The following is a 15,776-nucleotide window of genomic DNA, read 5'->3' as shown; positions in this document are numbered from 1 at the left end:
TTTCGTACAACCTCACAACCTTATAGTTTACTCGGATTTATTAATATATCAGGTTTCTGAAAAGTACACGGAATTACTGGATTTGGTAGCTGTGGTCTGTTCTAATGTATAATTAATGTTAGGTTTCTATTTGAGTAAAAACCCCATAACCTCATACAAACCAGACAGAATGTGGATCTGAAAAGATCATGTTCTTTTCCTCGGGCACCTCTCCTTTTCATTACCACTTTAAATTAACTGAGCCAAATTAAACTGCTTTCACTAGAATATATCGGCAGGGGGCGCCATTCATTATGTATATTACAGTTCACGCCTCCATTAAAGCATGCGAGGCGTTCAAATCCCTATAAACATAAAAAACATCACGACTTTGACGAGGGGTGTTTACATATTCATGTACAATTTTCTTTGAATCACTGCCGTCTTTTTTATTGTATCATAAATGGTAAGGGAGGCATCTACCACGTAATATTATACCAGATTAAACACTTTTTTTTGTTACACTTTAATGTCTTAAAATTAGACAGCAAATCAAAGGTCTCATATCAAATGAGTAACTTATTTCAACACCTCAAAGTTACATTTATTTCCTACTACCTAACTTTAACCTTATTCATAGGAATTATGCATGTAGTTGATGCATTGCTTTGCTTGATATTCTCACTGTTTTAGTAAACTAAAAAAACTATTCCTGTGTGATTTGATATCTCTTGCATGTTGGTAGACAGGTATCAACACACCACCATCACATGAGTGTAAACACACAGTTACGCCCATCTAAATCATACACCGTTACCACAGGTGTCATGGAAAAAAAGGCAAGCCTTGCATAGGGGTGAGGCTGTGTTACTTCGAAACAGATTAATTACAACAGTTTGCCCTTTAGAACACACTCATTTAGCAACAGTTTCTTTCCTTGTTATCCACAAAAACAAACAAAACGCCCCATGGAAGTCATCAAGCAACCTGGCTATGACTATGTAGTCTGTACATAGTGTGAAACCAGCAACAGCACATTTTGTCCCACTCCCAGCTCATTCTCACATGCAATACAAATGGAATGAAAATCGTTTTTAAAAAAGAAATGCGTTTATTAGTGTCATAGCACAATGATTAAATAAACATTTAAACAATCTCTTATTGAACAAGTTAATACAAAAAACATACAAAAAGCCTTGATTTGGGAAATTAGAGTATGTCTGATGATTTGTTAAGAAAGAGCAGGGATAACAAAGAGAACAAATCTCTGCACAACTTTTACATGACCCTTTTGCACTCATCTGTCCTTAGATAGATATTGAAAGTAGCACATGTATTGTTTATAGCATATGTATTTAGCGAGAATTTGAGTTACTGACGTATTTGTAGTTAAAGGTTTCCACTATTTGGTCAGTATTTTTCCTAACCATTGACCTGAGGCATGCGCATCAAAACCCATGTCTAGTATTCAGTCCAGTACCTTAACATCAGAAAAAGGGGCGAGGCACATTTTGTGTCTCCCCTGTTGTACAAAACCCATGTTCATTTTAAGGCAATAAAGCTTGACAGCAAAGAAAAAGGCACAATTATTCAATTTTCAGCACCGGTTGCGTTTCACAACACTATTGTTTGCAGATTGGTTAATTCATAGCAGTGCCATGTCTCAGTCCTCAAAGAAAGCATCCACAGTAACTAAAACCTAAGTGAGGCCTTCATGACTGTATGTTATTATTGGTTATTTGCTTTTGGCACATAAAAGAAACAAAAACAATATAACAAAAACTGCCCAAAGCTAGTCAACACCTCTCCTGTGCTCCCCACCCGTGATCTGTAATATACAGACTAGCTCTTGGTCATAAGCACTTTGGTCGGCTATCGTTCAAAAACAGCATAAAGACTGAAATGGAAATTAAGAAGAAAAAGGAAGTTAATGTGTAGTAACTTTCTTAAGTGTGGTTATTGTCCCCATGCCTCACAATTTTGACTTCCCGTTCTGATTTATTATGAACTTCAAAGGATTACACCTTCTTTCGAGGCTGAGAAGAAGTAGTGGTAGAAGTATTTTGAAAAACATTATTCCTGGCAACAATTCTAACATTGATACCTGAATGTCTGTCCTTTTATCTCAATGCAAAGCTCTGCTGCATTAAGGAAGGCCCAGGGACATAGATGCTCTTGCTGAAAGAACATTTAAATGCCATTCTAATTATCAACATAAAAATGATATCCTTTAGATTTTTTATTCAAACAAGCTTGGTGCTGTATTTTTCAGTCTTTACCTCCTTTTAAAACATCGTCGTAAGAGAGCATGATCTCTAAAACTGACTGAAATATACTCCTTCTTGTGAATACATTTTCCATATTTTAAGGATGAGAGATAATTGTAACAACCCAAATTCATTGCACAGCCATTCCCAATGTGCAATCACCATGCATTATTATTAGTGCAGGAGTTTCCTCTTGTTCATGATGTCAGTTTTTCAAAAAAGAGGAAATAAGTATTGAAAACTTGGATCATGTGGAGTCTGAAAACCACATCAGCAGAATGCCAGGAGAATGAGGCTGTTAGGACAGCTGGGACTGACATGGAAACTGTCTCTAAATAAATGTGTGTGTGCATGTGTGTGAGACGGAAAGAGAGTGAAAAAGAAACAGAATCATTCAGCGTAGCTAACAAAGTGAGGGCAGTATTAAGGCTCCTGTGTTCCATCTCCATTTGAAGGCAGTTTAAGGATTGGTTGCTGGTCCCACTCTGGAAAATGTGATTGACTATTGTTTTGTTTCAAGAGAGCGAATGGCTGGAAAGCGGCTCACATTTTGTTGAAACAGTCCTTGGCGTTGGACCACACCTGGATTCCCTGAGAAAGTGATAAATTGAGAGAGAACAGATGAGAGAAAAAAAAAGCAAAAACACGACAGTTTTTTTTAATTAGAAAAACAGATTGGGAGCTTTACTGCTGAGAAATCAACATCACAAGATGCCTGGCATTTTTAAGTAGGCAATTATACAAGAAAAAATACATTATAGAAAAGAATCCCATACCTTTTTACACGTGCTGATCTGCATAATGGCATAGCTGATGAGTGCTTCACGCAGATCTTTGTCCTTCTGCTCCTTAAAACGTTCAATGTCTTCCCAGGCCATTTGAACAAACTCTCTGAAGACACAAACACAAAAAAAAAACACTGTGAAAGAGCTGGTGGAAGGGAGAATAGAAGGCATGGCATAGGGGAAAAAACAATGTGGTTGTCTTTTTGTTCTCAAAATTACTAATGTGTTATTACTCATACACAATTATTCCTGGTTTCTTGACCCTGGTCTACCTGAGAGAAAATGTATACGTTGGTTTTCATCCGTTTTCTTGTTATTGATAATATTGTATTTTCTTACGAACTCTTCCAATGTATAGTTTTCTGTCTGAGGCATGAAACAGTTATTATAGAAATAAGGGCAAATTGCGTAACTAAAAACCAGAAGATTTACGTAACTAAAAACCAGAAGATATACTGTGTTTTCAGAGGGAGGGAAATAGTGAGAGGAGCAGAATAAGAGTGAGTGAATACATATAATTTAGAAAAGGTGGAAGATTGGTACATTAGTGTGGAGCTTACTTGCACTCTGTGTTCTTCTCCTTGAGCGTTTCCTCCCCCTCCTGGATGCTCTGCTCCAGAGCAGCCAGCCTGCTCTCCCTCTGCTCCTGGCTCTCTGTGCCAAACAGTTTACTGGTAATGCCCTTCAGGGAAAACACACGTACTGTCTGCCCAAACACAGAAACACACACATATTAGGCTGAACCCCTATAAGCACTCATTCCTGCCTATGTCCATTAAGCTTCTTAACATTCAAATGTAATGAAATGTACTTTTTAAATGTTGGCCATGAGGGTTGTTCAATAGGTCGCCATTGTCAGTATGTGCGTCTGTGTATTGTGTTAGTTCAAACTGTGTATGAGTGATGATATGTGTATGTATTTGAATGTTTATTATGTTTGTATATGTACATGTATGCGGAACTGCAGGACGGAGTCCAGAACAAATTTCCTTACGGGGACAATAAAGTATATCGTATCGTATAGTATTAATTGATTTACTGATGTTTTCATCAAGTCAGACCACAAAAGTGTTTTAAACGCCTGCCTAATTTTGTTCAAAATTCAAAATCGTTTGTGTGCAATCATCCGGAAATTTGACAACTGACTTGACACGGTCATTGTGTGTGTACCACATGTGTATGTGCCCAGAATGGGTAAGAGAAAGTGAGAGATAATAAGCGGGTGTGTGAGAGGGAGTGCTTTACCCCGGTAGCCAGCTCTTCTCTCTGCTGTTTCTTAGAGATGAGTTCCTGAGCTGCCATCTCCAACTCATACTGGATCAGCTCATGTTTCTTACATACTGACCTTTACAAACACGCAGAGGAATGGAAACATTAAAAAACATCCATATGTGTAGTCCTATTACATTTTGCTGCTAATATGACAACAAACAGTCAACAGATATGACTTTTCCATCAGCGTCAATAAAAAAGTTAGACATAGCCGATTGTTACATCTGCCTCGTAATAAACAGCATGTGACACTGAACTCCATCCAATCACTGACATCAGTGCTCGTTCAGAACAAGTCTGCATTATGTGCTCTGCTGAAAGATGGTTTACATCTGCTATTGACAATTTGCATGTGTGCTGCAGCGTGTTGCTTTGTTTTGAATACAGATCAAGTAAAATGGCGATATGTGGGAGAAGCAGACAAGAGAGTATACTTTCTTTTTTTAACTTGAAAACTTTACATAGAAAAAGATAAACAAAACATAAAACCATGCGCCAAATGTTTTGTTGAAAAGTCAGGGTTTTATCTCTACAACACCTCACATTACCTTTGTCAGACAATACCCTGAACTAGTTCTTCCATCAAAATGTATTAACATTCATGTTGTTAATTCAATCAATCAATTGTTTGATCTTATAAACTATGGAAAAGGTCTACAGTCACCACTGGACATTTGGTATTTATTCTTGAATATTAGTTAGAAACTGAATCAATGGACGAAATAGTTGGTGAGAGTGAGCTACATTACCAACATTGGTACCACTTTACAATAAGACTACCCTTATAAAGGGTTTACGAATAGTTTGTAATTCATTTATTAATTAGGTTGTGAACACTTTATAAATCATTAATAAGCTTTTATAAGACATGAGCTAAACAGGGCAACTGTGACCGGTGGCTTGCCAAATAGTGAGCCCACATTTATCTGTACTGCTAAGCCTTATATTGGCTACTTAGCTTACATCGTCTTCTTCATCAGCCAGCATCCTTGGTATCTGTTGTTCACGGAGTTGATTCTCGCTAAGTAGCCAATATAAGGCTTAGTCATCTTGCCAAATAGTGAGCCTGTGTTGATGTATGCAAACTATGTTAGAACTGGTTTATAAATGGTTCTTAATGATTAATAAAGTGTTTACAACCTAATTCATAACCTAATTAATGACCTAATTATTAACCCTTTATAAAGGGTAGTATTGTAAAGTGGTACCCAAACATTCAAGAACACTCAGCTTTATTAAAATAAACTTGTATGATGGTGCTTTAATGTGAATTCCACTTTAACACAAATGGTGATATTTTTTCAAACCAAATGCTAATAAAGAACGCTGGCAGACTATTTGATAGACAGTTGATTTGGATAAGAGCATCACCTAATTTCACTCATATTACATGACTGCCTATTCTTTTGGCCAGTTATACAGTGGAGGAAACAAGTATTTGATCCCTTGCAGATTGTGTAAGTTTGCCCACTTACAAAGAAATTAACAGACTATAATTGTAATGGTAGGTTTATTTTAACAGTAAGAGTAAGAATATATATAAGAGATATAAATACATTTGCATTTAACTGTGGGAAATAAGTATTTGATCCCCTTCCAACCAACAAGAATTCTGGCCATTTCCTTTAGGAAAGTACTCATATCAACTTTGTTACCTCTATAAAAGACACCTGTCCACAGAATCAATACATCAGATTCCAACCTCTCCACCATGGGCAAGACTAAAGAGCTGTCTAAGGACCTCAGGGACATGTCTCTGAGGTCCGCACCCTCTGATAAGGCTGGGATTGGCTACAAGACCATCAGAAAGCAGCTTGGTGAGAAGGAGACAACTGTTGGTGCCATTATTCAGAAATAGATGAAAGACAAGCTCTCGGTCTGGGGCTCCACACAAGATCTCGCCCCATGGGGTATCGATGATCATGAGAAAGGTGAGGTATCAGCCAAGAACTACATGGGAGGAACTTGTTAATGATTTCAAGGCAGATGGGACCACAGTCACCAAGATAACTATTGGTAACACACGACACCATAATGGATCAAATCCTGCAGCGCCCGCAAGGTCCCCTGCTCAAGAAGGACCATGAAAGGCTGGTCTGAAATTTGACAATTAACATCAAAATGATTCGGAGAAGGCTTAGGAGAAGATGATGTGGTCAGATGAAACCAAAATCAAGATCTTTGGCATCAACTCGACATGCTGTGTTTGGAGGAAGAGAGATGCTGACTATAACCCCAGAACACCATCCCCACCGTCAAGCATGGAGGTGGAAACATTCTGCTTTGGGGGTGTTTCTCTGCTAAGGGGGGGGAGGGGGGACAGGACGACTTCCTGCATCGAGGAGAGGATGTATGGGGCCGTGAACCGTGATATCTTGGCCGATAGCCTCCTTCCCCCAGCAAGGACACTGACAATGGGTCATGGATGGGTCTTCCAGCAGGAAAATAGACCTTAACATACGGCCAAGGCAACACAGGAGTGGCTAAAGAAGAAACACATTTAGGTGATGGAGTGGTCTAGCCAGTCTCCGGACCGGAGAAAATCTGTGGAGGGAACTGAAGCTTCCAGATGCCAAGCATCAGCCTCAAAACCTGAAGGATTTGAGTAAGATCTTCAGAGAGGAGTGGACCAAAACACTTCCTGAGATGTGCACAAACCTGGTGACCAACTACAAGAAACGTCTGACCTCTGTGCTGTCCAACAAGGGTTTCTCCACCAAGTACTAAGACATGTTTTCAAGGTTCAAGGTTCAAGGCTTTTATTAGTCATACGTACATAGCTACAGTGTAGTTATAACGATGAAAATCTTAGGTCACAGGCTCCACCAATCAAATTTTTTATTTCCCACAGTTAAATGCAAATCAATTTTTATGTCAATTTCTGGATTTTCTTTTTGGTATTCTTACTCTCACTGTTAAAATAAACCTACCATTACAATTATAGACTGCTAATTTCTTTGTAAGTGGGCAAACTTATCAAATACTTGTTTCCTCCACTGTAGATATATCTCTCTGTTAAACAAGACTTACCTGACGGCGTCAGTGTAGAAAAGGTATTCTTTCAGTTGGTCTGCATAGTGTTCTTCTTCCTCCAGAATGTCATCTATTTGTGCAGCATACCTGTTGTCATGTATATAAATTAACCAATGCAAAAAAAAGCACTATGGGTGAGAATGTAAGGTATCCTCTGAGTGTGTAAGAGGGTACACTAGTTGAAGTGCTTCTTAAGTCTACTTACGTGTCCATGTGGTGGCCAGCACTCTGCAGCCCGTCTCCCATCTCTTTTTCAATAGCACTCCACTCGCTACAGAGACAACAAGTCAGGCATACCTGAGGTTAACTCGACAGTTCTCTCTTTCAGGTCATAAAACATCAGTACTTTTTCTTACAAGTACTCCAAATAAAAACGCAGCTTTTTTTTTAGCATTTGTCTCTGAATATATTAAGCATTTGTATTTTGTTGTAATTCATCAGGTTTATTAATGCTTTTATAATGCAGATTAAGGCTGTTAGGGAAGGCTCTGTCAGTATGCGTTTGGGTCAACACTGTTCCCTACGAAGTTTATTAAAAAAGTTTAAATATTAAACCAAACTTTAAAAGGAATATTTCATTTAGTTTTCTTCACAGTTATTAATCAAGTCCTGAGATATAGTAACTGTATATGCAGAGGGGTAAGAGGCATTGGATGTGCACGTAAGGTCTTTTAAATTTGAACTCAGAGCTCTTTATGCTTTATTTTGTCTAAATGCAGCGCCCTCATTTAGGCCAGAGCTATTATTGATTATAAATAGAGTAAAAAAAGAATGTTTCTCACCTAAATACTCTGCCGTAGTTACCGTGGACCTTGTAGACTCCATACAGCCTGTCTGCGACTCTCTAAAATAAAAGACATTGAATTCATTATTATGTCATGGCTCGTCAAAAAAATAATCCTGAGGCAGAAGCGACTGAAAAAAAAAGCTGACGGTGAACTACTTTCTCAATAAGACAAAGGTGGAGATGAAGTAATTGAAGAAAGTAAAAAATCTAGCATGCTGCAGACACTAAACTGTGTGTCAGCAGATGTTAGTGAAATATGGATGCCCATGATACACAAGAGTATGCAACAAAAAAAAATGTAAATGACTGGCTGAACCTACACAGACATTTAAATGCAGGTGTGTGTATGTGTGTGTTTTGCACACGCTGAACTCACCGCCCGCACCCTCAGTAACTGAGAGATGACAGTGTTCAGTTCATCACTGTATTGTTTCATTGCTGTGAATCGCCTGGAAAACACAACACATGGATCATAAATCAAACGGTGTTTAACCAAAACCACACGTTCCTTTTTGTTTCACTCTTTGTTCATATCCTGCCAACATCTTTCACAGGCAAACCAATGAAAGTTTGTATTGCACTTACTTGTCAGGGTTCTTGACTCTGAACATGGCACTCAGAGACTTTAGTCTGGAGTCAACCTGGGTGGAAAAGAATAAAACAAGTGAACTGAAGTTAAAGGAAAATGTATAAAGTTGCACACAAGTTCTACTTTAACAGAAAAAGGACAGAAATTGTATTTCTAAAAAAACGATTCTCAGTCAAGCAATCCAGCAAAGAGGAACTTGAGGAGTGTTTGTAAAATAATTAGGCAATGTATTATCCCAATCAAGTGTGGAGGAGACATTGTAAAGTCAAATTAACTGCATACCTTATCCTGGAATCCCGTCTCCAAAACCGCCTCCCTCCATCCTTTCTCCTGAGAGAACAGAAGATTGACAGATGACGGACACATGAACCACATTGTGTTTAAATGGAGCTTTTCAGCAGACAATTACACTACAACAAAACACCACAAGAGGCTGCGCTGGACTAAGCATGGTGCTACGGGTTACAGGGAGAAACACAAATATGGAAGTTCAGTTAAAGGTGTATCAAGTGTCAAAATGCTGCACACAATGAATTTTTTGCACGGGAAACCGTCATTTCCATACTATGAGACATACAGCAAATTAGTGCTAGAATTAGTGCTAGTTTGAATTCTTTGGCCCTTTCAATTCCTTTCATTCTTTTTAATGACATCAGTGCGTGCAGTTTTTCACTGTGATATCTCTTCTGACTGGAGTTTCCCTTTCACACTTCTTCTTCTTTGTCTGTATCTTCCCACCAGTGCAGCCTCAATGCATTATTTTGCAGAAGAGCTTTTATAATTTGGAAATGACTGTAAGACTACAAGAGTGCATTCTCGCAAAGGAATTGCAGAATAATTCAATGCGATGTTGTGTAAAACATCATGGTTGAGTGCTAACCTCTGTCAGAAAGAGGAAGTAGATCTTGTCATTGGAAAGGACAGGATGTGATGCAACACGCAGCAGGAAGTTTTCCAGGCCGACCCTCCGTCGCTCAACAAAGTCTGGGTCCAGGTTGTCTGCTGCCAGCTTGTGCCACTGAAACTCCGCCTAAAACAGGCAATAAAGGAAATCAAATAAAAAGTGAATACTGCCTCAAAAGACAAGGGTGTTTACAGGAAACTGAGAGCAAACTATGAAATTAAAGGTCCCCTATTATACTGTTTTTCATCAAAATATTATAGGTCTCAGATATATACAAAACATGTCTCTGAAGTGTTTGGCTCAAAATACCAAACATGCATTGTAGCATCCCATAATCCCTTCTGTTTCAAAAGTACTGATTCTGGTCTGTTACTTTAGATGAAAATAAGGAGCCACTCCCCACGCCCCTCTGAGAGATATTTGGTTTGGTTTTGTTTGACTTCCACCAAAAGTTCTTAGTGATACCCAGCAAATCATTTCATGCAATTCATCTTTTTTTATTTATTAAAATGCTTCTCCCACCCACATTATGAGTCACTTACCCTTTTCTCCGGGAGTGGAGGGATGATGATGTAGGGGTAGGTGACCAGGAGGAATGTTCGGAGTAACTCAAACTCACTGTAGCGTCTCCACAGAGTGTCAGGTGCTGCAGGCACCCCCCCGCCTGGAACAGTTTCAGCTGGCCTGCAGACAGAGGGATGGGAATAAACAGTAGTGTTATCAGGCGTCATCGTAGAAATGGATCAACTGTTCTTGTTCAAAGAAACCTGAGATAGCATGAGCAATGTACCACATCTTTCATCTACCTTTGTCAGAGGCATTGTGATAACCTTTTAAAAGCGTCAGCACAAGTGGATAAAATAATTGGAATTCAGAGAGCTACCTTAGCGCCAACTGAACAGTCAAGTAATGAAATGGGTAGTGAAGTAATCAGTGAAAGCAATTCTGCTCCCTGATTTTGTTTCGTTTTACTAACATTTAAATAAGGCTATTTTATCTTTGAGCAATCAACTCACAGCTGAAGTAGTATTAAAATCCAATCAAGTAATCAAATTGAATATACCCAGAGAAGCCCAGTCCTGTTTGTGGTGGCCAAATTGCAAACCTTCAAGGAACTATTTCACTTAATTACTTTAAGGACACTTGGAAATAAATGATGGAAGAAGATAAATCAAATATGTCCTGTGGGCTTTTATATTGATGAAGTGTAGGAGTAAATGGTCCGACTCCACTCTTCCTGTCACTGCTGTTCTTTCAGCATCACCAAATTATGTTGTTTTTGCATATGCGTTTACACTAATTTCACAATTAGTACCAATAAACTGAAACTTTATACCACTTTTTTGTTTTCAGAAACAACAAAATAACATAAAAGCCGGCAGTAACCAGACAGCTGTTGACCTACCGTGTTTCTATGAGGTAGACAGTATAGGTTTCCTGCATGTTAACGGTGTTTTTCCCTGTTCTCTTCTCTGCTTCTGCCACGTTTATCTCCATTTTCCTCAACAGAGCTGTCCCTCGTTCCACCATCTACACAGACAAGGACATTTCATGTGTTAGCATTAGAAAACAATGCAGTCAATGAAAGATAAAAAGGTATGTATCAAATATAAGGGGAAACATCATAAACAACTACATCAGGTGAACAGAAAGGTGTGTGCTGGAGTAGGGTTTACAGGGATTAAGGGAGAAATTAGAGACCTTTTCACTCGGTGGACAATAAAGTTATATGCAATCCCATTCTAAGAGACTATCGAGCAGAGCACCAGATGGACACAGAGCAACAGACAGATGTTTTGCAACTCAAGGTAACGTCATATTACTGCAACACCCTGCTTCTTTACAAAGGGTATGACAGGCGTATGCAGGTCACAAGACATGAAAATACAACCACTATTTAGTACTAAAAAAGCGTCGCTTGTGTATCCGGAAATGCTCCTTTCTCATTTGAAAACAGTGTAATAAAGACTGAACTCAATAGTACTGGCAAATTATGACGAAACTAAACTTCAGATTTGCTAGCTAGCAAGCTAACATCAGGAGTAAAGTTTACAAAGTAGCTTCAAACAACTGTTAGCAACAGGACTCTGGCTAGCGTTGTTACCTTAACCGCAAAACTACTAGCTCGTTTTAGCTTTGAAGCCAGGTAAAAAGTTATACACATTGTAAATGCTCTTTGTAGAGGTAAGTGGAAAACTATCGTTTGATTAAATCACTAAACTCCACTTTGGTTAGCTAACATAACGTGAACGTTAGGCCTGATTGGGAAAGTTTTCACTTGTTAAAACAGACATAATAACTCCAACAATGCTTGTCAAAGAGAATTAGAAAATGTACGACCGTGTTGATAATGTTGCTCTCGGTTTCTGTTGAAGTGATGTCGGTGTTACCGATCACAGCCACTTCTTCGTTACTTCCAGAGTCTGCCATCATCCCCCGGCTGCCGAGCTGCTGCTGTTGTCAGCTGAACTGGCAGAGCAGTGGTTCCTTTGGTCTGCGCATGCGCGTCTAGGACTCAGACTAGTGATCACTTTATAGTCTAGCTAGCAGGAAGGGCCATCAGATTTTGAGATAGCCCTACCCGAGGTAGAACAAAACACAACAATGATTTTTCTTATCTTTAGGGTCTCCCATTAATTAAATTGATTGTTGTCAAATTTTATTTTGGGGGGAAAAAATATGTTTTGGTTGTTCTTTAGAACTACCCCAATCCCTGAAAAAGAGCCAAATTAGACCAGGCCGAATATGGGAAAGGTGACAAAAAAGCCCATAACTTGAGAAGGATCACTCTTTTCCTCTTCAGATTTGCTGAGGTATGACAGGTGGCTGTCCTACATCACCAAATAGTCTGACAATTATTTACCTAAAAGAATACTGAATTATAGTCCTGTAAACTTAGCTTTAGTTTAGACGGGAATTGTAGCCTACTTTTTGGTGATAGGAACACAGGACTCAATCACTTTTCTCTCATTTATCAGAAAAACAGAAATCCCTAAAAAATATACCATTAGTTATATTGCAAATGAGATTTATTTAGGCCTACCTCTTCTCTGATACAGTCAAATTCCGAATGGGGGATACGTGGCATAATAGCCTATAAGTTAAGAATGCTCACTCTGATGCATCATCATATTTGGAGAGGGAAATACCAGGTGGCTGAACTACATCACCAAATAGTCAGAATAAGAGTAACCCAATAAAATAAAGTGTATTAGTTCTAAATTGCAACCCTCTAAAACATAGGTGTAAATAGTACAGGTTTTATTGAAACTGGAACCTTAATTAAAAGTACAGTATACAAATCAATCATCACATAATTCTGTGAGAGGTCAAGTATATAGATACTAGAATAGAATGTTAAATGTCAGGTTCCTCAGAAACGTTACGGGGACACATGTTGACATTCTGCACAGCAGGTGCAGAACTCCGTACAGGGAAGGCACTGGCACTTTCCACTCTCTCCACACTTTGCATCTTTGCAATACAAGTGAGTAATGTCTCTCACTTCTGTAGGTGCTGGGGGTTTTGTAAATAGCACTGGTTGAATGGCCCCATCTCTGACAATCCACCCCTTGCCAATAGGACTCCATAACAAAGGTTTGGGTTCGGGCTGTGACACCATATCACTGTCTGAAACATTGCTCTTTGTACATGTTGTTGAAATGCTTCCTCTGTTGGCGGCAGATTTTCAGAGGCTGCATCTGTTTTTGATGCAATTATGAACCTCAGTTCATCCAAGTTTGTGCACATCAGTCCATTTTCCTTTTTCTTTTTTCCATTTAGCAGAAGCGCAAATTCTCTTGCGACTGGCAAAGACTCTTCCAAGCTGGCAGAGAGTCCAAAATGTGCCAGATCTTTGAGATCGCTGAGATGGGTCTTGAGTTTGGTGAATGCTGTTGTCTTTCCTATTCTGTACAAACTACTTGTTGTGCCACAGCCAGTGAGTGCATGACATGCTGGTAGACAGTTAGACATGTCTTTTCCAATTTTCTCACATATGGTGTTGATGGGGACATATCTCTCTCATTCCATGGCCTGCATGCATGTACACTAGAGATGAACCAAACATGTATTTGCTTGCATAATATATGAGCAGTACTTCCACATCTGTGTCATCAGACCTCACAATGATGCGGGAATATGACTCTGCAAGATGTATGGCATGGAGCACCATCCTTGTGTTTGCCTCCTCCTGATCAATGTACAGTGATGTAAAACTGCTGACTCCTGCTGTGCAGATACTCTTCACCTCCTCCCCTTCGTCAAATCCTGAGTGTAGTCTCTGTGGGGCAGCAGTGACAATGTAGTTGCTCACAAACATGCACAGTGCAGTCTTGTTTCCACTACTCCTCAAGTACTTCCTGTAGTTTGGATCAGCTGAAGCGACTTAGCTTACTTCCTGTAGTTTTGCTTTAGGTTATAACACTTGTGTTATTCTTCAGAGCTGGGTGCTCATTACAGGTCTGCACTTTTTTAAATGCACCTGCATTGACACACTCATTCACAAAATCATACAGAGTGTTTGGCACATATTATATATATATATATATATATATATATATATATATATATATATATATATATATATATATATATATACTGTATATAGAAACAAGAACAAAATAAATGTGTGGTCATGGTATTTGACAGGTATGACGGCCCACAGTCAATCAAAGACCTGGAGAGACAAAGGAGAGGTGCAAGTGATGGAAGGCCTACACATGTTATCACTGGCAAAACAAATGTCCCAAACTACAGGACAGCGATATGGTGTCACAGCCCGAACCCAAACCTTTGTTATGGAGTCCTATTGGCAAGGGGTGGATTGTCAGAGATGGGGCCATTCAACCAGTGCTATTTACAAAACCCCCAGCACTCACAGAAGTGAGAGACATTACTCACTTGTATTGCAAAGATGCAAAGTGTGGAGAGAGTGGAAAGTGCCAGTGCCTTCCCTGTACGGAGTTCTGCACCTGCTGTACTGAATGTCAAAATGTGTCCCCTAACGTTTCTGAGGAACCTGACATTTAACATTCTATTCTAGTATCTATATACTTGATCTCTCACATAATTATTTGATGATTTGTATACTGTACTTTTAATTAAGATTCCAGTTTCAATAAAACCTGTACTATTTACACCTATGTTTTAGAGGCTTGCAATTTAGAACTAATACACTTTATTTTATTGGGTTACTCTTATTCTGACTATTTGGTGATGTAGTTCAGCCACCTGGTATTTCCCTCTCCAAATATGATGACCATCAGAGTGAGCATTCTTAATAGGCTATTGGCTATTATGCCACTTATCCCCCATTCGGAATTTGACTGTATCAGAGAAGGGGTAGGCCTATGTCTAAAGAAATCTCATTTGCAATATAACTGTACCAGATATTTCCATACAACTACTTGTTAGTGTTCAATAGCACCCTAGACAATTCAGTAATGGTATATCTTTTAGGGATTACTGTTTTTCTGATAAATGAGAGAAAAGTGATTGAGTCCTGTGTTCCTATCACCAAAAAGTACAATTTCCGTCTAAACTAAAGCTAAGTTTACAGGACTATATTCAATATGTTTTTAGGTAAATAATTGTCTGACTATTCGGTGATGTGGGACAGCCACCTGGTTCATACCTCAGCAAATCTGAAGAGGAAAATAGTGATCCTTCTTAAGTTATGGGCTTTTTTGTCACCTTTCCCATATTCGGCCTGGTCTAATTTGGCTCTTTTTCAGGGATTGGGGTAGTCCTAAAGAACAACCCAAAAAACATTTTTTCCCCCAAAATAAAATTTGACAACAATCAATTTAATTAATGGGAGACCCTAAAGATAAGAAAAATCATTGTTGTGTTTTGTTCTACCTCGGGTAGGGGTATCTCGAAAACTAAAGCCTTTTTTGAGGACTTGCTGCTACTAAATCATCTAAATCAGTGTCCAGTCGATCAACACATAGACTTGAATTGAACACACATAATATTAAATAATATAATAACAATAATAATATGAATATCAATCATATTAATAATACTAATAATTCATTTAAACAAAGAAATGTGTCCGGACACTGCTGCAATCTTACAAATGACCATTATTGTATCTATCCATAGTGTAAACTGTTTCATTCAGCCCAAAATTAATTATCTTGTGAAAATAGGTATT

The 15,776-nt window shown here is 38.7% G+C and overlaps 1 protein-coding gene across 1 annotated transcript; it reads right to left on the bottom strand.

The window, feature by feature from the left end:
- Nucleotides 1–1,067: 1,067 nt before the first annotated feature.
- Nucleotides 1,068–12,115, bottom strand: LOC117485806 (sorting nexin-4-like). Its single transcript, XM_034134505.1, has 14 exons — nt 11,957–12,115; nt 11,022–11,146; nt 10,159–10,300; nt 9,593–9,742; nt 8,995–9,042; nt 8,709–8,764; nt 8,500–8,572; nt 8,119–8,180; nt 7,542–7,607; nt 7,334–7,423; nt 4,277–4,376; nt 3,592–3,737; nt 3,023–3,137; nt 1,068–2,837 (listed from the first exon to the last, which is right to left on the bottom strand). The coding sequence occupies exons 1-14, from the start codon at nt 12,047–12,049 to the stop codon at nt 2,790–2,792; spliced, it is 1,314 nt and encodes a 437-aa protein (XP_033990396.1). The 5' UTR covers nt 12,050–12,115; the 3' UTR covers nt 1,068–2,789.
- Nucleotides 12,116–15,776: the final 3,661 nt, after the last annotated feature.

The sequence above is a fragment of the Trematomus bernacchii genome, unplaced genomic scaffold (genome assembly GCF_902827165.1).
Source record: "Trematomus bernacchii unplaced genomic scaffold, fTreBer1.1, whole genome shotgun sequence".
Lineage (NCBI taxonomy): Eukaryota > Metazoa > Chordata > Actinopteri > Perciformes > Nototheniidae > Trematomus > Trematomus bernacchii.
This window is presented reverse-complemented; position numbering and strand designations above follow the sequence as displayed.

Excerpts from the sequence above, each read along its gene's own strand:
- LOC117485806 (XM_034134505.1), bottom strand. The coding sequence starts at position 12,049 with ATGATGGCAGACTCTGGAAGTAACGAAGAAGTGGCTGTGATCGGTAAC. Across the intron at positions 11,147-11,956 it reads AGAGCAACATTATCAACACG|ATGGTGGAACGAGGGACAGC; the intron begins GTCGTACATTTT and ends TTGTCTGTGTAG. Across the intron at positions 3,138-3,591 it reads GAGAAGAACACAGAGTGCAA|AGAGTTTGTTCAAATGGCCT; the intron begins GTAAGCTCCACA and ends TTGTGTCTTCAG.